Source organism: Polypterus senegalus, chromosome 7 (assembly GCF_016835505.1).
Source record: "Polypterus senegalus isolate Bchr_013 chromosome 7, ASM1683550v1, whole genome shotgun sequence".
Taxonomy (NCBI): Eukaryota; Metazoa; Chordata; class Cladistia; order Polypteriformes; family Polypteridae; genus Polypterus; species Polypterus senegalus.
The window spans coordinates 153,803,209-153,830,180 of NC_053160.1; the positions used below are offsets into that span (position 1 = coordinate 153,803,209).

Genomic DNA, 26,972 nt, shown 5'->3' on the forward strand with positions numbered 1-26,972 from the left:
AAGTCAAGTATAATCTTTCATACTTGCCTTGCTGCCTATCTCAGCAAAGAATGGCAATGCATCTACCAATTTGAATTATTGAAGCTAAGTAACAATCTATTCATCTACCTTTTTATTTTAACAGGATAAGAAGTGGGTTCTCAATCATGAAGATGTAACACTTGCAGAGCTTCTTGGTAAAGTACGTATTTCATTTCTTATCACAGAATTTTTAATATGATTTTTCCATTTGCAGTTGTAAGATCTGATTTCAAGTGAGCTACAGCATTTGCTATTTTGAAGCAACAGTTTTACCTTATGAAAAACCATGACCGTTTTGATCTATGCATCATGTTCATGCAGCATAATTACAGTAATATTAATGAACACTTTGCCTAACGCCATAATTCCTCCACTCATCCCCTTGCTCATACTGATGTTTGTGTATCCATCGACCACAAGCTTTCATTATGGCTGAATTATTGTAAATGGCTTACCCCAAGTGAAAAAGCTACGCCTGATTTATATGTATTGTCTAGCTTGCCAAAACATAACACGGAGAGAATCAGCCTTTTATTTTGTTAAATGTTTCACAGCAAGCACACACGTTACGCTATCATGTATTTCTATGTTTTCTAAAGAGGCTGAAAACCATGAATTCGGATTATCCGTCTGTAGCATGTGCTTTTTTTTTCTTTTCTCCTTCAGAAGCAGAGAAAATTACAAATTGATTTATTCATCTGATTTAGGTATGATGAGATCTGTGACACCGAAAGGCTGCCAAGCATTACCCAGGTGGTCGCTGCATTATGGTGCTGATTGAAAAGAACCCTCTATGTTTGTAAAGTACTCTGAGGCCGATGTTTAGTAGCTGCATTATACAAATGATCAAAGTATATTTCAGTTGCACATTAACCCATCACGTAAATGTTGTATTACTAAAACAAGTAGTATCATATAAGGCATGTTTTTAAATGTCAATTCAATACTTGTTATTTTTGGCTGTTGTGGAGCAGGCATGATCTCATATAATTTTAACAAAACAACAGTTCACATTTTTTGTAGGGTTTGTGACTATGTGTTTTGACAGTTTAGTTTACTATTTAAAAACAAGTCATATTTTTTATACTTTGTCTTGAAAAGAAATGCGTGGAAGATTGATTCACTAGGATTTATGGCTGGAAATCATTTTGTTTTATTAGGAATGCAGTGCATATTATATATATTTCAAAAACCTCAGGTTGGTGATAAATATTTCTGTACAAAATGTTAAGGCTGTAGCTTGTTAAACAAAGCTGTGAATAAACAACAAAGGAACAAATAAGCTTTATAGTTAGGGATAATAATTATCTATAAAAATATTAATAAGCAGTTGAAAAAGCATTGATTGTCATCTACAAGATATTCCTCACAAATTTGATTCTTTGCATAGATGACCTCAAATATGAAAATATTTTAATCAATGACTTCAAGCAGGAGCTCATTTATGGAGTGAGGTTGCTGTCAAAAAGTAACTCGTAATAATTTGCAACAGATTTACATTTCACATGTGTGAATTACATTTGTGCTTCTGAAAATTACACTTGCTTCTGAAAATTATGTTTGTGCTTCTGAAAATTACACTTGCTTGTGAAAATTACAATTTACAGTTCTCAAGCGTGAACAAACTGTCACACTACCTGGGGGGGCGGAGTACAGAGCTCAGTGGGGCGTGCACATACATGGGCGGGGTTAGGATTTCACACCCGCCCATGTAATGTTAACTGTGTTTGTATAGTTAGATGTGGGCAGCTCTGAGTTTGTTGTCCCATCCCATCCTATTTGCTGCTGTGGTGAGATTAACTCAATCTGCCAAAGCACTTCTTTGTTTTCCTCTTGAAATGATCAGTTCATAAAATGCTGGGCAAGCTCCAAAATATTAAGTTATACATTTTATCACAGTATAATATTGAATAGAATTACTCTGAAACCAGGGCGGCACAGTGGCGCAGTGGTAGCGCTGCTGCCTCGCAGTTTGGAGACCCGGGTTCGCTTCCCTGCGTGGAGTTTGCATGTTCTCCCCGTGTCTGTGTGGGTTTCCTCCGGGCGCTCCGGTTTTCTCCCACAATCCAAAGACATGCAGGTTAGGTGGATTGGCGATTCTAAATTGGCCCTAGTGTGTGCTTGGTGTGTGGGTGTGTTTGTGTGTGTCCTGCGGTGGGTTGGCACCCTGCCCAGGATTGGTTCCTGCCTTGTGCCCTGTGTTGGCTGGGATTGGCTCCAGCAGACCCCCGTGACCCTGTATTCGGATTCAGCGGGTTAGAAAATGGATGGATGGATGGATTACTCTGAAACCACAGATAAGATGAAGTGGGGGTGATTTAAATTAGTTGGAGATAAAATTGCTTGAGATAAAGCTGATGATGTACAGTATACCCAGATGGTTCAAATATGAGAGGAAATGCAGTGCAATCATTTACCTTCGTTTGTATGTGCGTGTCCCTCTGAACTCCCCTAAAGAGTGTGACAGTTTGTTCACACTTCAGAACTGTACTTGTAATTTTCAGAATTAATTAATTAATTTGCAGTAGCAATTATAATTTTCAGAAGCACAGGCGTAATCCACATGTGTAAAATGTAAATTTGTCGTAAATTATTATGAGTTATTTTTGACAGCAATCTTACTCAATACTCATATTGTGCTCATCACTCTTGACTAGAATGTGCCCAGTGCCGTTTGCTTGCCGCTGCCCACACCACTTATATTCTCTGTGCTCTTGTGAGTCTTGCTTGTGCTTGACTCTAAACTACTCCATTGCTGCATTCTACCACATAGCTTGATTATCCAAACAAGGAAAGGAAATTTACTGTTCTACTTGTATGACAAAATTAATAAAATTGATAAGATAGCATCCAAAACCTAGAGCCGTGCCCATGACATAGTAACTTGCAATTTTTCATTACTGTTCCCTCATTTTCTTAAGTTTGAATACTCGTCACATTCTGTCAAGTGAAAAAGTAAGTACACCCATGGAAGCTGTTGGATTTTTAAAAATATTTGATGAGGAAAACAGATAAAAGTGACATACTTGAATTAAAACACAAGGACAAATTGATTCTTAGTCATTTATTTAACAAAAAAATATAACAAATTTCTAACAATTTAACAAATATATCAATGGATGTAATAGGCCAGTCCATAACCCTCCATTTCTTCTTTCTGCAACATTCCTTGGTGGATTTGCTAATGTGCTTTCAGATTATAATTGTGTTGAAAGTTCAATTTACGGCTCAACTTTCAGACAGATAGCCTCACATTCTTCTTAAGCACACATTGATATGATGTAGAATTCGTAGTTGACTCGATTACTTTAAACTGCCCAGGCCCTGATGTAACAAAGAAATCCTAAGCCATAACATTTCCACCACCATGCTTCACAGTTGGTATGAAGTTCTTCTCTGAAAATGCTATCTTGAGTTTGCCCCAAGCATGTCGACTATTAATGTGGCCAAACAATTCTTTGATCCATCTGTTTAGAAAACATTGTTGCAGAAGGTCTGGTCTTTCCCTAGATGTTCAATGGCAAACTGTAGTCTTGCTCTAATGTTCTTTTTGGACAGTAAAGGCTTTTTTCCTGGCACACCTCACATTCAGGTAAAATTTGTGCAATCTCCTTCTTATTTTAGATGCATACATTTTGACACCAACTTTTACAAGTGTTACCTGAAGATCCTGCAGTGATATTTTGGGGTACTTGGAGACTTCTTCTAGTATCAAACAGTCAGCTCAAGGACTGAATTTGCTGAGACAGCCAATCCTGGACAAATTAGCAGTTCTTTGAAATCTATGCGAGTTGTAGATGGTTTTCCTTACAGTGAAATAATTAATGTCAAAGAATTTTTCTAAATCCCTTGCCAGATTCATAGGCATCTACAACCTTCTTTCTGCAGGCCTTAGAGTGCTGTTTTGATCTTGGCATGATAATACCCCACATGTCAGTAGCAAAAAGATGTCTGCGGTTTAAGTAAGTTAGGTTCCACCTACATACTCCCTAAGAAGGTTCTAATCATTAGAAGACCACATACTTATGCTATAGATTTGAAGTGGTGATAAATGTAGGGTGTACGTATTTTTTCCAACATGACATGTCTGCAGTTTTGTTAATTTACGTTATGAGAATGGATACACCATGTCAATTTTATATGTCATTTGTTCAAGTAGATCACCTTTATCTGTAGGTGCTGTTTGCATGATGATTTAATGTTTGCCTATTAAAATATATTCAAATAGTCAACAATTTCTATGGGGTGTACTTACTTCACTTGACTACATATACCAGTGGTGTCAGCTAAACATGGAAATAGCCTACTCTTTTAAGGAGGTTGTTTTTGGTGTACATTTTATTCTCTTCACAAGTAAAATTTGGAAATTTAAAAAGTCACTTTTTTCTGTTTAATAATTGAGTTCCTTGTTGATGTCTTTCATCCAAAGCACCTAAATTTAAACAAAAGACAAAACTATAATATGTACATGACATGCAGGTAATAGTATTGTATGTTGTATACTGTTATTTTTGGATTCATTTTTTTCAAATCAGCGCTTATTTCTTTAATTACATTTTACTGTTTTAAGTTTCATTGACATTAGTGTGAAAGCTGTTTGAAGTAGATGAATGATTGATGGCTTAGTTTTTGGTAGCAGTACAGATCTAGTAAATTTACAGGTCTTCATTTAGCAGATGGTTTTGTCCAAAGCAACTTAAAAATACGTACTCCAGTAAATATTAATTAGGAGTCTGTTTTGAAACCAAGTGTTTTACAAGACTAGGTTACAAAATTGACCAAAACAAGAGAAAAGAGCATTGTAGTAAAGCAACTTATATTGCTTTCTTCTGGCAAGATTATTATTAAACTGTTTCTGTGCATCACATTCTACTACCATAATTGTGTACAGCTGGACTTGTATACGTTTTTAATTGCTGAACCTAAAATCAGTTAATGATGTGGACGCTGGCCCAGACACACACAGACGGACATCGTTGTTACTCCCAACACACTGTTTATTTACAACTATGTACAAGTTTTTGTGCACTCACGAACCCCAGTGCCTCCAGCACCAATTCCCCAATGTCCAGGCCACACAGTTCCGTGCCTTTCTCCTGGCCGCCTCTAGTCCTCCCTCCAGCTCCGTCCTCTTCCACCCGATTTCTGCCGATGACTGGAGGGAGGCGGCCCCTTAAATAGGAACCCGGATGGGCTCCAGCTGCTTCCCGGCATTCCCTTGTAGCCACGCCCCTGTGTGGCGGAAGTGCCGGCTGTGTACCCGGAAGCCATCCAGGTGTCCCCTGTCGTCTTCCCCCCAGCACTTCCTGGTGTGGCGGAACTGCTGGGCTCCCAGGATATTCAGGCACTGGGGCGCCGCCTGGCGGTGGCCACGGGTCCCTACAGGGCTGGGCTTCCAAGCCCTTCACCCGAGGCCCCTAACATAACCAGGACGGACGCCCCCTCGCGGTCTGGAGGAGGCACAAGCCCTCCGCCGGTCCTCCTGGGCGTCCCGGCCGGGCTCCAGCCCCGGCTGGGGACCACAATGGATTAGAGTGAGATGCAACCTATCTTACATTTTAGGAGTTTGTAAGAAGAATGAAACCATGATTCTTTGAAGAATAGTTCTTTCTTTACTTACGCTCTGTATATTTCTGTTCAGTTCTGACAATTGTAATTTATAAATAGTATATTTATTTAGAAGTGTGATAAGCGGTTATTATAGCTTATCATGGTTTTTAGCACTCCAGCAAGTGAGAATGGAGTGGTGTGACAATGTAACACCAATGTTAACTGCACCCTTCTTAGTTGCCCCCTGACTTGAAGCCTTAAGTGGCCGAGGACTTCTGAGTTCGAACCGTCACTACACCGAGGCACGTTTCCAATACCGCTATATTATCCAGTCACGCTTTCAAATTGAAGTGGCCTAAAGCATCTTCAGGAAGGAAAGAGCAGAGCACTGTGATTAAGAGGTCACCAGCAGAAAGAATACATCCACAGAGAAAAAAGTGGCTGAAAGTTTACTGTGTAAGTTATCTGTAGAGCAGAATCAGCAGCCAGCGCAACGTGATTGTAAAGGAAGGTTTAAAACAGTGACACTACACCTAATCAGAGGAAGACAGAGGGTACGTGACTCAATGTGGTTTGCTATTGGGGGTCCCCGAAAGATGTGCATAATGATTGGCTAGATTAAAACGCAGTCCAGACCATCAGGGGGTGTCTTTTAACAGGTCTTTGGGCTTGCTGACACTTATTTACTGCTGAGCAGGTATAACACAGAGTTTGTACAATGAGGACAGTTTACTTGTGATTTGTGTATATTTTTGGGTGGAGGTACAGTAATCTGTGATTATGACTGCTCATTTTTTCATCATTGTTTTTGTACATAATTTTTTCACTTTTTGTTTTTGATTAATGTTCTGTTCAACTTTTGCGTACTTTTCTAAGAGGAAGAAGGATGAGTAAAATGCTTTTTGTTGGATTTTTTTTCTCATTACTTTTTGCTTTGGAGTCACTGTGATTATTGTATATAGCACCTGCACTTATTTTTCTTGATTTTTTTTAATGATCTTGCATTTACATGTATATACAGTGGGTACGGAAAGTATTCAGTTCCCCTTCAATTTTTCACTCTTGTGTTATATTGCAGTCATTTGCTAAAATCAATTAAATAAATTTTTTTCCTCATTAATGTACACACAGCACCCCATATTGACAGACAAAAAAAAGAATTTTTGAAATTGTTGCAGATTTATTAAAAAAGAAAAACTGAAATATCACATGGTCCTAAGTATTCAGACCCTTTGCTCAGTATTTAGTAGAAGCACCCTTTTGAGCTAATACAGCCATGAGTCTTCTTGGGAAAGATGCAACAAGTTTTTCACACCTGGATTTGGGGATCCTCTGCCTTCCTTCTTGCAGATCCTCTCCAGTTCTGTCAGGTTGGATGGTAAACATTGGTGGACAGCCATTTTTAGGTCTCTCCAGAGATGCTCAATTGGGTTTAAATCAGGGCTCTGGCTGGGCCATTCAAGAACAGTCACAGAGTTGTTGTGAAGCCACTCCTTCGTTATTTTAGCTGTGTGCTTTGGGTCATTGTCTTGTTGGAAGGTAAACCCTCGGCCCAGTCTGAAGTCCTTAGCACTCTGGAGAAGGTTTTTGTCCAGGATATCCCTGTACTTGGCCGCATTCATCTTTCCCTCGATTGCAACCAGTCGTCCTGTCCCTGCAGCTGAAAAACACCCCACAGCATGATGCTGCCACCTCCATGCTTCACTGTGGGGACTGTATTGGACAAGTGATGAGCAGTGCCTGGTTGTCTCCACACATACCGCTTAGAATTATGGCCAAAAAGATCTATCTTGGTCTCATCAGACCAGAGAATCTTATTTCTCACCATCTCAGAGTCCCTCAGGTGTCGTTTAGCAAACTCCATGCGGGCTGTCATGTGTCTTGCCTCTCCTCAGTGTGTGGAGACAACTAGGCACTGCTCATCACTTGTCATCACAACTCTGTGACTGTTCTTGAATGGCCCAGCCAGAGCCCTGACTTAAACCCAATTCAGCATCTCTGGAGAGACCTAAAAATGGCTGTCCACCAACGTTTACCATCCAACCTGACAGAACTGGAGAGGATCTGCAAGGAGGAATGTCAGAGGATCCCCAAATCCAGTTGTGAAAAACTTGTTGCATCTTTACCAAGAAGACTCATGGCTGTATTAGCTCAAAAGGGTGCTTCTACTAAATACTGAGCAAAGGGTCTGAATACTTAGGACCATGTGATATTTCAGTTTTTCTTTTTTAATAAATCTGCAACAATTTCAAAAATTTTTTTTGTCTGTCAATATGGGGTGCTGTGTGTACATTAATGAGGAAAAAAATTAATTTAATTGATTTTAGCAAATGACTGCAATATATCAAAGAGTGAAAAATTGAAGGGGGTCTGAATACTTTCCGTACCCACTGTATTTTCAAGACATTACTGTATTATTGACACCTCCCGTTGGAATAAACCAGAATTCTGTTTTTTTTTTTTTTTTTGAACAGTCATCATTGTCTCGATTCTCTTATAGCCTGGTTACAGATCCAGGTGCCCAGAGTCTGAAACTGTCAATGGTGCCATTGCACGGGGCACCACAAGGAGCTGAAATTAGAAGGGTACTTTTCTGTTGTGGACTGTTCTAACACTTCCTAGTACTTCATTTCAAAGCCTTATTGTGTAGTCACAATACAATATAAAAATCAAAGGTGGTAGGAACAGCAGAAAGTGGAACTCTTGTGACATGTGTGAGGGGTGTCTTTACTCTATAATGAGCTGAACCATGGACCACATATTGTGTAATGTATAGATTTATAGGGTCTTCATGGTCACATGGTCATAGCAATAGTGAAACTTTTACAACAATGTGATGCCACACTCTGGCGTCATATTGAGCAGAACAGCCTTACATTGAAACTAAAACAATTAAAATGATTCTGATTTCTGGCAAAGCTCAGTCCAGAGAAGAGGTCTTAAAAAATCTTTAATTATTTGTCTTGTGTTTAGTTTCCATTGTTTCATTTTTCATATTGATGAATAAAATATTTTATTTTTAAAAAAAGTTTTATGTGTGTGTTACGTCTTTGCCACAATGAGACCACACTTTGTAGTTTTGCAAAAGTATAGTAGAAAACAAATCCAATCAAGTGAAATAAATCTCTCGGTCCTAGCATATTGGATTTTGTTTTCTCTGCAGGAATTATGAGAGTGTTGGATTCTGTGCTCTAAATAAGCTCCCATGTTGGCAGAGTGGTCATTTACTTGGTCTGTGGAAAGGTCTTAATGCTGATGCGGTCTTTAATATATATATATACTAGATATTGTCAGTGGTGACTGGAGTTCAAACTAAAACAAGTTATCTTGGCTACACGCTGCATGTAATCCTACGCATAATAATGTAGTCATACTAGTCAAATCATTTTGAAGTAGCTTTGCTGAGGAGAAGGATTGAAATCTTTTTTTAGCTATATCTTTAAAAGGAAGCCTCTTACATCAATTATTTCATCTAAAATACCAGCAGCATTATATGTTTTAAACAATAATTTAAACTGTAGGCCGAAAACAGAAGTACAGCAATCCCTCGCTATATCGCGCTTCGACTTTCGCGGCTTCACTCTATCGTGGATTTTAAATGTAAGCATGTCTAAATATATATCACAGATTTTTCGCTGGTTCGCGGATTTCTGCAGACAATGGGTCTTTTAATTTATGTTACATGCTTCCTCAGTTTGTTTGCCCAGTTGATTTCATACAAGGGACGCTATTGGCGGATGGCTTAGAAGCTACCCAATCAGAGCATGTATTACATATTAACTAAAACTCCTCAATGATATAAGATATGCTTCCCTCGCGGTGCTTCATTGTTTGCTTTTCTCGGTCTCTCACCCTCTGTGACATTCTCTGCGCCTGACGGAGGGGGTGTGAGGAGAGGGGCTGTTTGCACAGAGGCTGTTTGCTTAGAAAATATGGACGCTCCTCTACAAAATGCCTCTTTATCGCGGTGCTTCGGCATACTTAAAAGCACGTATTGATTTTTTGATTGCTTGCTTTTCTCTCGCTCTCTCTCTCTGACATTCTCTGCTCCTGACGGCGCTGCTTTGAAGAGAAGATATGTTTGCATTCTTTTAATTGTGAGAAAGAGCTGTCATCTCTGTCTTGTCATGGAGCACAGTTTAAACTTTTGACTAAAGGGTGTTATTTCATGTCTAGAGGCTCTAATAATGTTAACAGTGTGGGAGAGTTTATAAGGGCTTAAAATATATAAAAATAACCATACAAACATATGGTTTCTACTTCGTGGATTTTCATCTATCGCGGGGGGGTTCTGGAACGCAACCCCCGCGATCGAGGAGGGATTACTGTAATGTATCTTCCAAAATGAGACTGATAGGAATATATTTAATGATTTGTAACTAAGCTGTTCACAAGCTTTGTAGAAGAATCTTATATACAGTAAAAATGAGTGAATGAAAACTATTGCTCAAGAACAGTGGCTAGAAATTTATTTTGTTACAGCAATAAATATAACAATGGCAACAAAAAATAGACAGCATATTATACAGTTTTTGATATCATTGTAGCAATAAATACATTAATATTTAAAGCAATTCATCAGCTTGTAAAATTGCACTTATGCTTTGTCTCTATATATCCGAGGGTGAATCAAAAAGTAATGGCAATTTGAAAATTATGCTGGAACTGCAACACATAGAAGCTGACGCAGTGCAACACATTTGTGATGGTTTATGGGTAATTCGAACACACTGTTAGTCTAGTTGAAGCCAAGGTCATGGACACTCCACAGTCGGATTGACCCATTGTTGAACAAGGTGCCATAGTGAGATTTCTGTGAGCAGAGGGTGCAAAATCTGCTGAAACTCACGAAAGGATGTTGGCTCAGTATTGAAGTGAAAATAGCATGCTTAAAACATTGAGTTTATTCCATGGGACACGTAAATGTGCAGCTTGTAAATGTCAATGCTGTATGTAAGAAGTTAAAGGGAACCACAATTCAGTGTAGATTTCTTTTGATCTGAACACTCCAAATCTTTGTAATGGTTCAAGATTACAGATCAAAGTATTAGATTCAAATCTGACTGAAGCTACCACTTTTACAGGATCTGCAAGAGTGTGAAATTATATTTCTGCCATTATTTCCACTAATTACCTGCTTGGATTCAAAAGACTACAGTTTCCTGTACAAGGTCCTGTCCTGTCCAGGGATTGTTCCTGCCTTGTGCCCAATGATTGTTAGGTTAAGCTCCAGCCCCACCCCAATGACAATGCTCACGTTTAAGCACATTTAGAAAATGATGTGGTATATTCAAGAGTACAGAGCATTTGTAAATTAATCATATTAGCTCCTGGGTTCATAAAAAAATATTGTATACAGAAAATTAATTCGTACTCGGCATTAAGTCCTTCTTTTATGATATCAGAGACTAATGTTAAAGTTGATTTATTGAAGGTAAATGACAATTCATCATGGGTGCAAAGAGTGGCCATGACCTTAGTGATTTTGATAAAATACAATCCATATTTACACCACATCTCCATTCAAGCTGCTTTTCCATTGGCAAATGTACAATGACCATTTAGAGTAAAATTCAGGCATCACCAGGAAACACTGCACATTCATATAAATGAAACTAAAAATTGATGGGTAGAGAACATATTAGAACTCTGGCAAAGGCAGAGCTGAATCCACACTTATTCCTGACTTATATCACTGCAGAGACAGCCATTGGAGAGAAAAAATAATAATAATTTTGTGTACTCTTTTTTAACTTAAGTCAGAATTTTAAGATAACCAGCAACCTTTTTATTTGAACGGACCCAACACACAGAATTGGTAGCTTTATTTGAGCTGTAAGTAGAAGAATTTGAAGATCAGAATAAAAAATAAGTGGAAGATGCAAATGTGATGCATGTAAACCTCAGTGTTGCGTGTCTGTCCTGCATTTTGTGTTCGTTACAAATTGCAGAGAGCAGTTTGTATAACATCGCATGATCATTAGCAGTTATGTGTTTTGTATTTAATAAAAGTTTTAACTGTTTTGCATTATGTATTATAAAATTAGACATTATTTTGATTTTAAGAACTTCATTAATATTTAAAGGTTCACATATCCTGGTATGTTATCATCTTACGAGTTCATGTAAACATTTTTAACTCCGTATCAGCAAATAATCAATGCTTTACAGGTGCAAATTCTGCCATGTTTGCATTTATATGTAATATGAGTTTAGTTCCTGAGGATTTTACATGGTTGTTTCTGGCAAGAATTTGGGTGTTACATGCTGCACGTTTGCTACACGTCCTGTCCAGCGTTTGTTCCTGCCTTGCACCCTATGCCGGCTGGAGTAGGCTCTAGCTCCCCTCAGCGACCATGTTCAGGACAATGCAAATTAGAAAGTGACTGACATTTGCCAAAAATGTAACAGCATCACCTCTTACTTCTAAATCATATTTTTACTATGACAAGATGCCAGTTGAGTCATTTCTTGCTCTATGTCATAGTGTACCGTTACCAATAGTGAAGGCACTGATTATTTTCATAAAGAATTAGAAGAAAAGACACAAGTCAAGAGACAAGCAAACATTCTCAGGCAGGAAATTAAATAAACAGTGTACATTTTGCCCTTTTCCCCATAAACTCAAATGATGGTTAAGCACTAACTTTATTCTGTTTTGCTGCTGATGTCATTTCCAGGTTGGTATTGAAAAGGATGCAAAAATATTTCAACACATGAGAGTACTTTGCGATGGACTGACCTACGTTGGTTCCTGCTTTGCACAGAATACTTTTTAAATAGGCTTCAGCATACATTTATGTCTATATGCTGCTGCAGGCTATTTATAAAGACACCTGAACCATCAGCCTTAGCAGGTAGCCTGTGGTGACAGTGACAGTGAAAGCAAAATCATAATCTCACTAAAGTACACTCAAAAATCATATATATATATATATATATATATATATATATATATATATATATATATAAACACACACAGTCAATTTAGTTTTGATCCCTAAACTACTTGTAGCCAAATATAATTACAGTATTCAATACAATCAAAATTGAATAATTATCTTTAAACTTTCACCATCATTCCTGTGTTCCCTTTCCACACTCATGTATGTGGAGAACTCAATATCATCATCCAACCAAATGTGAATAGAGACCTTCAAAGCTCGTCAGGAATGAACATGAGGAGTGTCATCACTTAATTCAGAAATGGCAGTGAACAATTGAGGATAATATTTGCTAAGTTCTAAATCAAGTTTTTATGTATGCCCATTTGGTAGACATTTATTTTTGACTTTGGATTAAATCAGTCTTTAGCAAATCTTTGTGTAACAGTCAAGTTTGCTTTGTTGATTTTTTTAGTATCATTTTGGAGGGTTGCTGTTATTACTGTTCTTGTTGTGTTTGTTTTATGAACAATGAAGTAGTATACAGTAATCCCTCCTTGATTGCGGGGGTTGCGTTCCAGAACCCCCCGCGATAGGTGAAAATCTGCAGTAGAAACCGTATGTTTGTATGGTTATTTTTATATATTTTAAGCCCTTATAAACTCTCCCACACTGCTTATAAATATTCCCCGCAGAGTTATACAGCATAATCCCTTTGTATTCTCTTAGATATTAGGTAAGATTCATTGAAATTATGTATATAAACACACTGTTTATATGCAGTAAAACCTAAATATTATTTTAAAGATATTGATTGTCTCAGATATCACATATGTTACAGCCATTACGATAGACAGGCCACCAGCAATAAATACGTACAATGCAAGAAAAATAGTATACAGTAAATGTGTGTACAGTGACACTAAACGTACGTACATGTACTAAGTACTGTTAGTAGAAAATTAATTATGGTTACTCACCAACAATGACACGATGACTTGTCCGATTACAATGAGTTTAATTTTACTGCACAACAAAAGAGAGCATTACAGCCCTTAAAGGAGCCACTTCAGGTGATTGTGTAGTCTGGCAGTCTTCAATCCAAATCCCTAAAGCAGATTCCATCCAGACTACTGCCTTATTACATCCACTAACAACTCGTTTTGCACCCTGGTTAAAAGGACACTGCGGCCGTAGATCTTATATTCTTTTCCTACTTTTTAAATAAAAAGAATCGTAGCCTTCAACAAATCCAAAACGTTTACCTTTTCGGCAATCATTAACATCTTTCGTTTGCACTTGGGCACGGCCCCTGAAGCAGTAGCAGATCGTTTTGGAGCCATAATGAAGGGCTTGACTATGCACAAAGATAAACACAAAAGAGCACAACTCTTTACACAGCGAAACACGTTGATGCTGAATGAGCAAGACGAGACTTCCTGGTTAACACTGCATTCAGCACGCAGGAACTTAACTGCGTGCTCTGATTGGTTAGCTTCTCAGTCAGGAGAACTTAACTGCGTGCTCTGATTGGTTAGCTTCTCAGTCATCCACCAATAGCGTCCCTTGTATGAAATCAACTGGGCAAACCAACTGAGGAAGCATGTACAGGAAGTAAAAAGACACATTGTCCGCAGAACCTGCGAAGCAGCGAAAAATCCGCGTTATATATTTAGTTATGCTTTCATATAAAATCCACGATAGAGTGAAGCCGCGAAAGTCGAAGCGCGATATAGCGAGGGATTACTGTACATACAAGTTTTAAGCAAAGAATATGAATCAGTCTAAAAACTACAAAATAGCCTTTCAATAAATATTCAAAATCTGTACTTCATTCCAAATTGAAAAGCAGTTTTTAATGGTTTGTTTAAATTAAGCATTACTGTTTTCCTATCTGCTGCTGAATCTTTTTATAGCAATCGAAAATGTCTAAATCGAAACACTTTGTCAGTGATAGGATGTTGAATGCAGATAACTTGAATTATTATTTATGTTGTAGCCTGTCATTTTTTCCTCTCACAATGCTTGATAATAAACAATATGAAACAACGCTTTTGGTTCCTAGAGTTTTTATAGACAGCAGCAAGCAAAATAATCCTAATTGATATTTTTCTAACTTATTTATTGGGAGCATTTTGCAATGTTTGTTTTATTTGTTATTTTCTTTTGCATATTGGAAAAATAAGCCTTTAATTTCTTTTTTGAATGACTGGGTAAGACAAGCCTCATGAGAAAAAGTAAAAAAAAAAAAAAAAAGTCTCAGTATGAAAGAGCAGAAAGTATCACTGCACGTCTGACACCTAAATAAATGACTGTTCGCTGCTTTCAAAATGGTTTTTAAAATTAGATCATGTTTCTTTTGCACCGAAGCATTTTTGCATAGTTTGTATTTTTTTCACACAAAAGCAACATACAAAATGCAATTATATATGTGTCAGTAAAACAGTGCTGAGCTGGTGTTTTATCTCATTTGATTGTCCCCTGTTTTCCATGAGAGTTTTTCTATTAAAACCTTCAAATGAAGTTCTCATTTCAGTCAAGTGGATTTTTATTTTCCACAGCAGTGTTTTTGTACAAATTAAACTGTTCACAAACTGCTTAATTTTATTTTAATTATGAGAAAAATAGTTTCATATTAATCTAGTTGTTTTCTTAGCAGCATCAAAGAATTATTCATAAAACCGTTAAATGTCAATTTCTCTATCGGTTAATTGTGCAGAATGAAATCCTAGTCTCAGGTCTTCTGTTTCTTATCATGTTTTTTCAGGGTAATTTTGGTGAAGTGTTTAAAGGAACACTGAAAGATAAAACTCCAGTTGCTGTAAAAACATGTAAAGAAGATTTGCCACAAGAATTAAAAATAAAATTCTTATCTGAAGCAAGGTAATGCAGTTATTTTCATCTTTATAGTTTTGTTCCAATTACTTACATTCACTAAATCAAATATGCCTTTTCCTTATGTTCTGTTTTCTTTTTTCCATTTTTAATTTTTTTTTATTGTTGAAACGTAAGATTTATTCAGAAACATTAGCAGAATTCTATACATTAGCGTACATGTATTGCGAGAGGTGATTGTATACTTGAGCTTAATAAATTTGGCACAGTCTAGGAGTGGTTTTCAAGTCCTGTACTCAATGCAGGTTGCCAAGGTTACTAGTCACATAATCAATCTATTGTTAATAAAGCTCAAAACCAATAAAAGCCTCTGATGTTTAAAGAACTAAAAGAGAGGGCCTATTGGTGAGTATTTGTTTTATTAAATCATGCCCAAGGCATCCATGAAATTTAAGATTTGATTTGAAGGTGGACAACAAGTAAACTTTGAAGTTTATATATGTTGTGTATGGCTCCTAGTGGAACTCCTAGCCAATTACATTTGGACTATGGAATTTAATAAACTAAGAATCTCAATTTAAAATCTGTTATGTGTTCCTTGTATCGTTAATAAGTTCATAATTTATTTGTTTTATCACAACGTCATTTTGTTTTTCCGGTTTTCCATTTATTTGCAATTTTTATAGTGTAGGTGCTGTGTTTTGCATCTGTGTAGCATCTTTTTTTGAGTCTTCTATACTTTAGAAATGAACGGAAAGTTGGACTTTCACCACTCAACAAATGTATGCCTTGTTTTTTTAAAATGAAAGTTAAAGATTTGACATCAGAGCAGATACAGTAAATTTAAGCAGGAGCTATATAAAATAATTAGTGCCAAAGCAGTTCTTTGAAAGGCTTTTCTAAATGTTGTTCATAAATTCTAATTTCCATTTAAAACAGTTAAAAAGAATTCTCTTCTTTCAGCTGCTTCATTTCAAATTAGCGCCTGCACAGTATATTGTAGAGCTTAAGACAGGTTCATAATATTTTAAGAATGGCACTAGCTGCATCTAGCAGTAAACCAGAAGTGTTCCATTCAAAGCCAATCTTGATAACAAAATGAGACGAATTTGTTGGCTCCATTCAATGTGTCAGTAGCACTCTAAATTTAAGCTAGGAATGTACAACCACCTGACTCTTTTTGTATGGATTATGCCATGTCTGCTATGCAGTGTGAAATGGCTTTGCTAAAAATGAATTACTTTATCTTGTGCTATGCTGACACCTTATTTCCAAACTTCAGAGAGCATGTAGAAAGCAGAAAATATTAATTAATATTAATGAATTAAAAAATCCAATTAAAAATTAATAGCAATGAACAAATCTTAACATAAATAATGAATAGCAATAAAACATGTTTAATAAAATTAAAAAAAAAAAAAAAAAACAGTTTCTGTTAAATCTGTCACATGACGTGGCACCCAGAAGCATAGTATTTGATGCATTTGTTGTTGTTTGTTATAATATTTCCTTTATTTATTTATAATATTTCATATTTTCAATATTAGTAAAAACAAATCAAGTACTATCTCTCAGTCTGTCTGTCTAAAGGGATGTAATGAAAAACCTGAAACACATTTTGGGATAAGGTGCTGCCAGAAGTCTTAGATTATTTAGGAGTTTTGCCATTAAAAATTTCCTTTGACACTTAATCTGACATAATTTTGTAAACTGAAGGTCGGTACTTTCTGATTCATATAGCCCAGGGCTAATGTAAATCATGTCATTTAATTATTTAATTGCTGACATTCATGTTCATAATGATTGGTTATTTCCTAGTTATTAAAATCTGAAAACATTTTGGGGCTATCCTTGTACTTTGCAATCAGAACCTATTTCCATGGCTTTAGAGAGTAACTTTAAGGTAATTAGTAGTGTGATTACTTTTTCCAGGAAGTAATGAGTAAAGGAATCCCATTACAGTTTGAGCAAAATAATTAGTAATAAATTACTTTCATTGAATTAACTACCCAACTCTGTCCACGGCCTCCCTCTTTCTTACTGCAGTAGTCTATGAGTAAGCAGTTTCATTGCACAGCTTGTCCCAGTGGGACTTGTTCTCCCCTGTCTATGCACACATGGCATTATCTGGCCTTGTCAAATCTTTGCCAGACTGAACTGAACGTCCATAACCTTTACTTACTGAACTCATTCTGCCAGCCTGTTTGTATCTCCAAGCTAAGTAGCCTTCCCAGTTGAGTAATACTATAATTATCTCTGTCTTAAAAAATGTAATTAATATGCATAGCCAGCAGTAAGGTCTCTAGAAACACAGTCTAGCCCCCCACTGGGCCAAAAACACAAATGAGGCATTGTGGTTTAATTCTTCTTGAGAAAACATGTTTATGTTAGATACACACAATCATGTAACTCAAATTGCCTTCTATTGTTAGCCACTGCATATTTTCAAAGGTATTTACTGTTTTTATGGATTGAAAAGCTTGTTTAAAGAAATGTAGGATTCTGTTGTACAGAAAAAAAAATAGTACAAATTTTAGACATTTTTGAAATACTGTATTACTAATCCATTTGGTATTTCTTTTTCTTCAACAGGATACTTAAACAGTATGATCACCCAAATATTGTTAAATTAATAGGAGTCTGCACACAAAGACAGCCCATTTATATTGTTATGGAACTCGTACCAGGTAAGATGATATATTGTCAAGAGATGGTTGATCATTTTTAAAATAAATAAGCTTTTTAATATGTAAAGTGTGAATTTGTTCCTGGAGAAAATTTAATTTGGCAAAGAAAAATCTAAATTCTATAGCACAAATTTCTAAGTTCTGTATACTTTATAAATTCATTGTTTCAATTATCAGTTTTCATTATCTTTTTTTAATCTTTTCAGAAATTTGAAGCAGCACTCTAAGATACTACCAATTAAATTTAGCGAATGTGTACTTGGATACAAAAAAATTATGTTGCAAAATATTTTAAAAGATTATCTAGACTTAGCCACTGTAACTCTATATTTGGATTAAGAGGGCCTGAAAATGTTGGAATGGTCCGCTATAGGATGGAGCTCACACTAACAGCAACTGGTTACCCCAGCCAAGAAAACAAAACCCTTATAATCTGAAGGAAAGTCTATGTAAGTGATTGATTACAATCTGCACCTTCACCAAAGAATCACCCCGGGAAAACTAAGGCAGCTCAAATCATCCAACTTTACATGTTGTTTAAAGATATCCTGACTACATGTTTAACACCTTAAAGGAGTACTCCAACCAAAAAATAAGATTTTTTTATGTTTCTTACCCCATGTAGTTTGTAACAATGGCCAAAAAAATCTCATGTTTTTATGCAGGACAAAGAGGAAAATGTTTATGATGTAATAATGGTGACAAATGCAGTATTAACTGTGTGAAGAAAGCAAAGAGAGAAACATAAAGATTTGGGGAGTCCACCCTGTATAATGTAGTAGCAACCTAATATCAGACTTCAAACTGAGTAGCCACAAAGGACTGAGTCAAACGTGGACTGACTAATAGAGTGAAAGCTTAGGTTTTTATAGGTGAAGGACAGGAAGCGATGGGATGTCGAGTGGAAATGAGGTCTGCAGGAGGGCGTGATGTAGCAGCGGAAGTGGGCAGAGTCTTAGCTGGGTTTTTCATCAGGTGGTTTGTGGAAGAGGGAGAAAAGGCATTAGTACCATTCATCAGCCCCTGGCTCTGCATCTCACTCCCAGTTAAACCCTTAGACTGCCTCGATACGCAAGTATGTGACAACAGCTAACAGTGCGAAAAATGACTATGTAAAAAAACAAACAAGAAAAAATCTTGCATTACTTGTGTCACGTAATCCAGTTATCCAGTCATATCCACAAAATAGGCAATATACTTCAAAAATAAATAGAATAACCAGAGAACATCATAAACAGAAAGCATTCTCATAATACTGCAATTTTGAATTGAAGATGGGACTCTTGAGCAATGAATGTGAGCAAGAGGCAGATATTCAGAATATCACTTTTGGGTGGAGGATTCCTTTAAACTTAGATTTAAAAGAGTCTGGTATCTACTTTGTATGTAAGTGAGTTTTATGACCTGAACAGGATCCACTACTGCACTTTTCATTCATCAGGACTTCATAGCCTATTTAAATGGAAGAACAAAATAAAAGAGAACATCTTTTTATATAGAATTCGGTCATAGTTCAAAAAATAAAGAAAAAAAAGTTGTTTTTCTCTCACAGTTATCAATTTAAAATGTGTACATTAGTTTCTCAGTGCATTAATTATTAACAAGGTGAAATATAATTTAGTCTCACTTGTTTTTGTGTAGTGTTCGAATTAAAATTATATTCTTGTGATGTTCAAGTTTACCTTATAAGCAAGGTCAGAACTACCAATCAAATGTTAGACCCTTAAGTTCATTCATCAAATTATACTATAAAACTGTACATATGCTTTGTTTTATAAATACTAGGAGTTAGCTGTTCAGACAGTTTAAGGTACAGTGCCATAAACACAATGCAAGCCCATTCATCAAAGGTCAAAATTAAAGGTGGAACATATATTTTTTTACTATTTCTTTATAGCCTGGAACAAAAATATTCTAATAACATGGTACTTAAGGAATTAGATTTCGCATAGCTATCTGATAAATGTGAAGAAAACCGGCTGGAGCATGGAGCTTTGCTTAGGAGTAACAGACAGTACTAATACCTAGTTGGTGACATGGCCAGGCTCTGTGGAAAAAGGAAACAGACTGTTATACAGTGGCATGTAAAAGTTTGGGGACCCCTTTTCAAAATGTACTTACTGTAGTAAGTGAATCAAAGATGAACTGCTCACCAAAAGGCATAAAGTTAAAGATGAAAGATTAATTTCAACATATAGTGTATTATTTTTGTTTTTGTACAATGGTAGAGTGAAAAAAACTAAAGGAACACCAGCCAAAGCATCGGGCACCACAAGAGAATTGAGATCTTTTATTAAGATCTCAGATCTTAATTAGCTCATTAGGGCTATGGCTTATTCACAATCATTGTTAGGTGATGTACATTTCAAAGGTGTATAAATACACCGACTGCTAAAACCTTGTCCCAAAAATCGGCAGCCATGGGCTCCTCTAAGCAGTTTCCTAGCACTCTGAGAAATAAAATAATTGATGTCCACAAATCAGGAGAAGACTAAAAGAAGATATGTATCTGTTTCCTCAGTTTGTAATGTAATTAAAAAATGGCAGTTAAAAGAATGGTGGAGGTCAAGTTCAGGCCTGAAAGAAAACTTCCCGAAAGAACTGCTCTTAGAATTTCTAGAATGGCAAATCACAACCCCTGTTTGACTACAAAAGATATTCAGGAACATTTAGTAGATTCTGTAGTGGTGTTGCACTGTTCTACTGTGCAGTGACATTTGCGCAAACATGATTTTCATGGAATATAAAAAAACTAGCTGGTGAAGTTAGCAGATAATAGCAGTCTAGTAGATGATCAAGAGTCCGTTCAGTCATTACAGATGGATCTGGATAGAATACAGGCTTGAGCAGATTTGTGCCACATGAACTTTAATGTAATTAACTGCAAGGTATTACATGTAGGAACTAAAAATGATACATTCAAATACACAATGAGATATTAGAATCTTGAAAATACTCCTTAATAGAAGGACCTGGGAGTCATAGTGGACTCATCATTATCAACCTCCAGACAGTGCTCAGAAGCTATTAAGAGAGCTAGTAGAATGTTAGGTTATATATCATAACCAATTACGGCGTACTGCACGATAGCGTGCAGTGAATACACTTGACTTATAGTCTTCATACTCTTTCTTACGTTTAGCATTTGTTTGCTCAGAGTTTGATTCGCTCGGTGCTTCGTGAGCAGCTCTTGTTTTCTCCACTCTAGGGGCCTGCTTCTTCTTTTCTTTCGTCAGCATGTTTTCGCAATAAAACTAATTAAGTTAGTTTTTGTGTTGTAATTACTTAGTACATTTTCTTTAATGTTTCACTTAAGCTGGGACTTAAGTCTTCAAACTGCCTCAAGAATGATTTAAGATATGAAGAGGTAGAGGAAGTGATGGCAAAAGTGGCAGGGATGAGAACGGCGCCTGTACGCATGCGCCGCACAGGCGCCCTGCTGCGCTGCCGAGAGTTGATTCTACAATAAAATAAAATAAAAATAAAAAGAATAATAAAAATCATCACCCTGAAAGCGGACAGTAGAGGTCACGTAGTACATGTGTACCAAATTTCAGATCAATAGGTCAAACGGTTTGCGAGTTATAGGTGATTTAAAATCCTGGACAGACAAATGGACAGCCACAGTAGCATATTATATAAGAAGATATGTGGAGTACAAATCAAAGGAGGTTATGCTCAAGCTTTATAATGCACTGGTGAGCCGTTTTGGTCTATGAGCTATAAAAAAAACAGCAGCTCGGATATGAGTTATAAAGAAAGACTAAAGGAGTTAAACCTTTTCAGTTTAAGCAAACAGAGACTAAAAGGTATCATGATTGAAGTGTTTAAAATTCCAAAAGGAATGAGCACAGTGGATCAAGGGCTGTCACTTTAAATTAGTGTAGTGAAACACGGAAACATAGTTGGCAGCTTCTTACGGGTAAATTTTGTGAAAATGTTAGGAAGTTTTTCTCACACAGAGAAGAAGACAAATTGAATAAGTTACTAAGTAGTGTGGCAAACAGCAAGACTCAAACTTGACCTGATGTTGTTTCAGAAGAATTAGGTGGATAGGATTGGCAAGCTTTTTTGGGCTGAATGGACTGTTTCTATTCAAACGTTTTTCTGATGATTTTTAATGTCAGATACCCTGGATTCACAGTTAAAGTCTAAAATGACTAATTATAGGGTCATAATTGAGTGCATTTTGATCATTTTGAAAGAGCTGCTTTTAAGGGTTGAAAACCTGTTCTGGTCCCAACTTGGTGATCTGGGTGTAGAGGATCTAATTTATGAATTTGTATATTGATCTATCCTTTCATCTGTTTTTTAAGCCTACTTAATCCAAGCTGAGGGGCACAGAGGATCAGAACCAATTCTGCTTATTGATTTCACTTGTAGCAAATTTGGAGTACTAATGCCTTGAAAGTTAATTTTATACTTTATAAAATTGACAAGTATACATTTTGGATTTGGATTTGATTCCAAAATGTATCTGATTCATTTTATATTCAAAACAGAACAAACTAACTTGGACTTGTTTTGTGATAGCATAACAAGTTCAGTAGTTGGTGTGTTTGTTCTCTTTCTTATGTACTGTACTTGTGATATTTGTAATTAAACAAAAAATGACAAATGCTAGGCAATTGTACATATCAGCAAAATAGAACTTTCAATTATTTGTTTTAATACTTAATGTTCCTTAACTTTTCAAGAGATTATTACTTTTGTTATTTGACTAAAGTGTTTGCTATTTCAATAGGTGGTGATTTCCTTTCGTTTTTAAGGAAGAAAAAAGAAGACCTGAAAACAAAACAGCTTGTTAAATTTGCTTTAGATGCTGCTGCAGGAATGGCATATCTTGAGTTAAAAAACTGCATCCACAGGTAGGAACATCTTGTTAAAATAACAATCATGCTTTAACAAGACAAGTCTTGCATGTCCTCTGGGTTCCATAATGTAAAATAAATCAGGTCTACCATGCTGTATAACCTGGTGTCTGCTTAGCTTATCTAAATCTTGCAGTTCAGTGACTTAATAGAAAATGACTTAATATGAAATTTCACCACTTGTCTTTGACTTTGTGTTTTATCTCTGAGTATTCAGATTTGTTACATAACAACCTTTTGGTATCAGTAAGATTGTAGCGGTAAGATAAATATTGTTGACTGTATTGATATATTCTTATACTTGATTTCATTGCTGCAGGTGAATATATGGAAAGTGTTTCAGAATTTTAAATAACATTCTGTTTTAGAAGTGGCTGGCTGGCAAAATGTGTAATCAAGAGAGTATGTAGTGTTGGATTTACTGTTCTTTAAAAAAATGTTTGTACATTGGACCAAAAATAACTGGAATTCTTACTTAGATATCCTATTTTGTAGAAGTAGTAGAAAAATCATATGTAAACAGTGGTGAATAGGATTCCAAAATGAGATCTTCATACAGTTTGGAGAATTTTTTCACAAGTATCATTACCTAAAAATGTATTAAAATCAGCATTGTGGTTGACATAATCTACTAGGCCTAAATAAATGTTGCTTGAAATAAATTAAAGAGATTAAGTCCTTGTTTTCACTATTAGGGTGCTCTAGGTTTATTGCCTATGACCAACAAACACTTTTAAACATTAAAGCAAATAGATAAGTTTCAACATTTACCATATTTAAATGTGAAGTTGCTATCATAAATTATCGGTATCCAACATAATGGGCATGACTTATCTGGGAAGAACCAGATAAGCAGATGTAGAAAAAGGAAACAAAGAGGAATCATCCTGGTGAAGACAAAACACTGTGACAACACAACATTCTTCACCCAGCAATTTTCTACCCAACTTTCAATTGCTAGACAACAAACTAGACAACTTTAGAAGAAGACTGGCTTCATGAAGAGATGTCAGAGACAAATAGATTTTCTGCCTACCATTCATGCCAAGAAAGACTACCACAGATGCGATGTTTGCTCTGAGGATGTTGATGGAGAAGTATAGAGAACGCCAGAAGGAGTTGCACTTTGTCTTTGTGGACCTGGAGAAAGCATATGACAGGGTGCCTTGAGAGGAGTTGTGTTATTGTATGAAGAAGTCGGGAATGGCAGAGAAGTACGTAAGAGTTGTACAGGATATGTACGAGGGAAGTGTGACAGTGGTAAGGTCTGCGGTATGATTGACGGATGCATTCAAGGTGGAGGTGGGATTACATCAGGGATCGGCTCTGAGCCCTTTCTTATTTGCAATGGTGATAGACAGGTTGACAGACGAGATTAGACAGGAGTCCCCATGGACTATGATGTTTGCTGATGACATTGTGATCTGTAGTGATAGTAGGGAGCAGGTTGAGGAGACCCTGGAGAGGTGGAGATCTGCTCTAGAGAGGAGAGGAATGAAGGTCAGTAGGAACAAGACAGAATACATGTGTGTAAATGAGAGGGAGGTCAGTGGAATGGTGAGGATGCAGGGAGTAGAGTTGGCGAAGGTGGATGAGTTTAAATACTTGGGATCAACAGTACAGAGTAATGGGGATTGTGGAAGAGAGCGCAGGCAGGGTGGAATGGGTGGAGAAGAGTGCCAGGAGTGATTTGTGACAGATGGGTATCAGCAAGAGTCAAAGGGAAGGTCTACAGGACGATAGTGAGACCAGCTATGTTATATGGGTTGGGGACGGTGGCACTGTCCAGAAAGCAGGAGACAGAGCTGGAGGTGGCAGAGTTAAAGATGCTAAGATTTGCACTGAGTATGACGAGGATGGATAGGATTAGAAATGAGTACATTAGAGGGTCAGCCCAAGTTGGACGGTTGGGAGACAATGTCAGAGAGGCGAGATTGCATTGGTTTGGACATGTGCAGAGGAGAAGTATATTGGGAGAGGGATGCTAAGGATAGAGCTGCCAGGGAAGAGAGGAAGGCCTAAGAAAAGGTTTATGGATGCGGTGAGAGAGGACATGCAGGTGATGGGTGTAACAGAACAAGATGCAGAGGACAGAAAGATATGGAAGAAGATGATCCGCTGTGACAACCCCTAATAGGAGTAGCTGAAAGAAGAAGAATATACACCTAACTGAGTCATTAAATATAAAAGAAGAGGTGCTGTGCGAACCCTACAGTATCATTATGAAATATGAATGTTTACATCGTGAGGGATTATTTATTGTTGCTGGGGACTTCAGCAAAACAAATTTTAAGAATATCCACCCTAAAATTCATGAACATGTCAAACAGACATTTACCTCCCATCACCCTGCTATTGCCTTAGATAGTAAGACCACTTCTCGATACTCCTGATTCCTCCTTAAAGGAAGAGATCGAAATGCAAAAAAAAAATAAGGAAAGTGTTTCAGTATTAGACTAAAGAGGCAGAGGAAAACCTGTGGGATTGTTTTGACTCTATAAAGTGAGTATTGTTTAGAGATTGTTTATCAGATTTGGGTGAGCATGCAAGCATTGTGACCAGATGCTTAAAAACATTGTGAACAACTCCCTACCTATAAAAGCTATCCTTATATTTTGTAATAATTGCATTACCAGTGACATCTGAAATGTATTAAACACATGCAGTAACACACTTCCGGCCAGCAGTTTGGAATCATGTAAGAAATGCAGGTATGACCTCAAAAAAACAATTACAGTTGGTAAAAGTCAGTACACAGGTGAGCTGGAAAATGAGTATACTAAAAGCTGTAATTCTTATAAACATGACAGGGTTTTCAGATAATTAATGGATTACAAATAAAAGCCTGCTTCAGTCACATCCAGATTTTCTGTTCTGGATGAAGGTATATAATATGATGTACAGTACATGATATAACATTTAAAACAACCTTTGAGAACTTTCTTACAGATCATGCCCAATGTTTTTTCATCATTTTCTTTTATTTAGGAATGATAAACAATTTTTACTGAACAATAGTTTTTACATTGCTTCTGGAGAATGAAATGTTGCTCCAACACAAACCTTGCGTTTTTGCAAACTAGGTGTAATTCTTTCTGATGCTTGCATTATTTAGATTGAATGGTAAACAGCCAACAATAGTCATTATTCTAAGTGCATGGAAGTTAAGCGATGGTATCAGTGACTAATGTGAAGATCTGTAAGTTGAGAGTGAAGTACAAGAATGGTGTGATTATAACAAAACCTTATTAACCTGTACAAGTTTAGTTAAGAATCGTGGATCCAAGTTACTTTATCGGCAGTATTGCTTATTTAATTCTTGTTTTTTCACTTCAAAAAGAGAAATGAGGTTTGAATTGCTTATTTAAAAAAAGGTGGTACATTTTTGCATTTTTTAAGCAGAGAATACTGATATCACTCTTATTTACAAGCCTTTGGTAAAGGGAACATTTTTGTTATTAAATCCCATTATTAAGTTTGAAAGAGAATGGAATCTGTGTATGAGTAAAATAATTTTAAAAAAGACAATATTTATCACAGATACCAACATAAAGCATCACAATTTTGTTGTTGTGGTGTTGTGAAAGTACAACCTATTATACTCATGTTGTTTTATGTATGAGCAGTACCTTAGCCTAGACCTTTAGGACAGACAGCTATTTGAGACCCCTAGCTTCTGAACTATGGGCTTGTATAGCATTCGGCTCTTAAATTTTTATCTCTTACCGACTTGACATTTAAGGCAGTTTTATTTTGCCATCATAGTCACACAGGTTTTAACACAGTTGTGTATCTTCTTGCTGGCTTCTGAGATAGCCAGTGATGCTTGGGAAAATGGTAAAGGTGACATAAATCCATGCTGAAATTTAATAACGTCTGAGTTGTAGCCATAATAAGCATGAAATCTTGCAAAGCCATAATTCCTAATATATAAATAGGAAAACTCATGTCTTCTGTTTCTTTAATGCTGTACATACTGTAATATGTGAAACCTTCATCTCTGCTGAATGAGGTTACAATTATTGATTTGAAATAAATGAACAAGATGTGTCTTATGGACCGTACTGTATGTTGTGTTAGTCTCAAAAACAATAATAAAAAATAAAACTTCAAGGTGATGAAAC

The 26,972-nt window shown here is 36.5% G+C and overlaps 1 protein-coding gene across 1 annotated transcript in view; it reads left to right on the forward strand.

Moving 5' to 3' along the window:
- fer (fer (fps/fes related) tyrosine kinase) overlaps positions 1–26,972 on the forward strand; it is a 357,459-nt gene that overhangs the window by 225,294 nt on the left and 105,193 nt on the right. The window contains exons 13-16 of the mRNA XM_039759412.1: positions 125–181; positions 15,223–15,338; positions 17,883–17,977; positions 22,722–22,845. Of these exons, the coding sequence (XP_039615346.1) occupies positions 125–181; positions 15,223–15,338; positions 17,883–17,977; positions 22,722–22,845 (392 nt within the window). The remainder of the gene's footprint in view (positions 1–124; positions 182–15,222; positions 15,339–17,882; positions 17,978–22,721; positions 22,846–26,972) is intronic.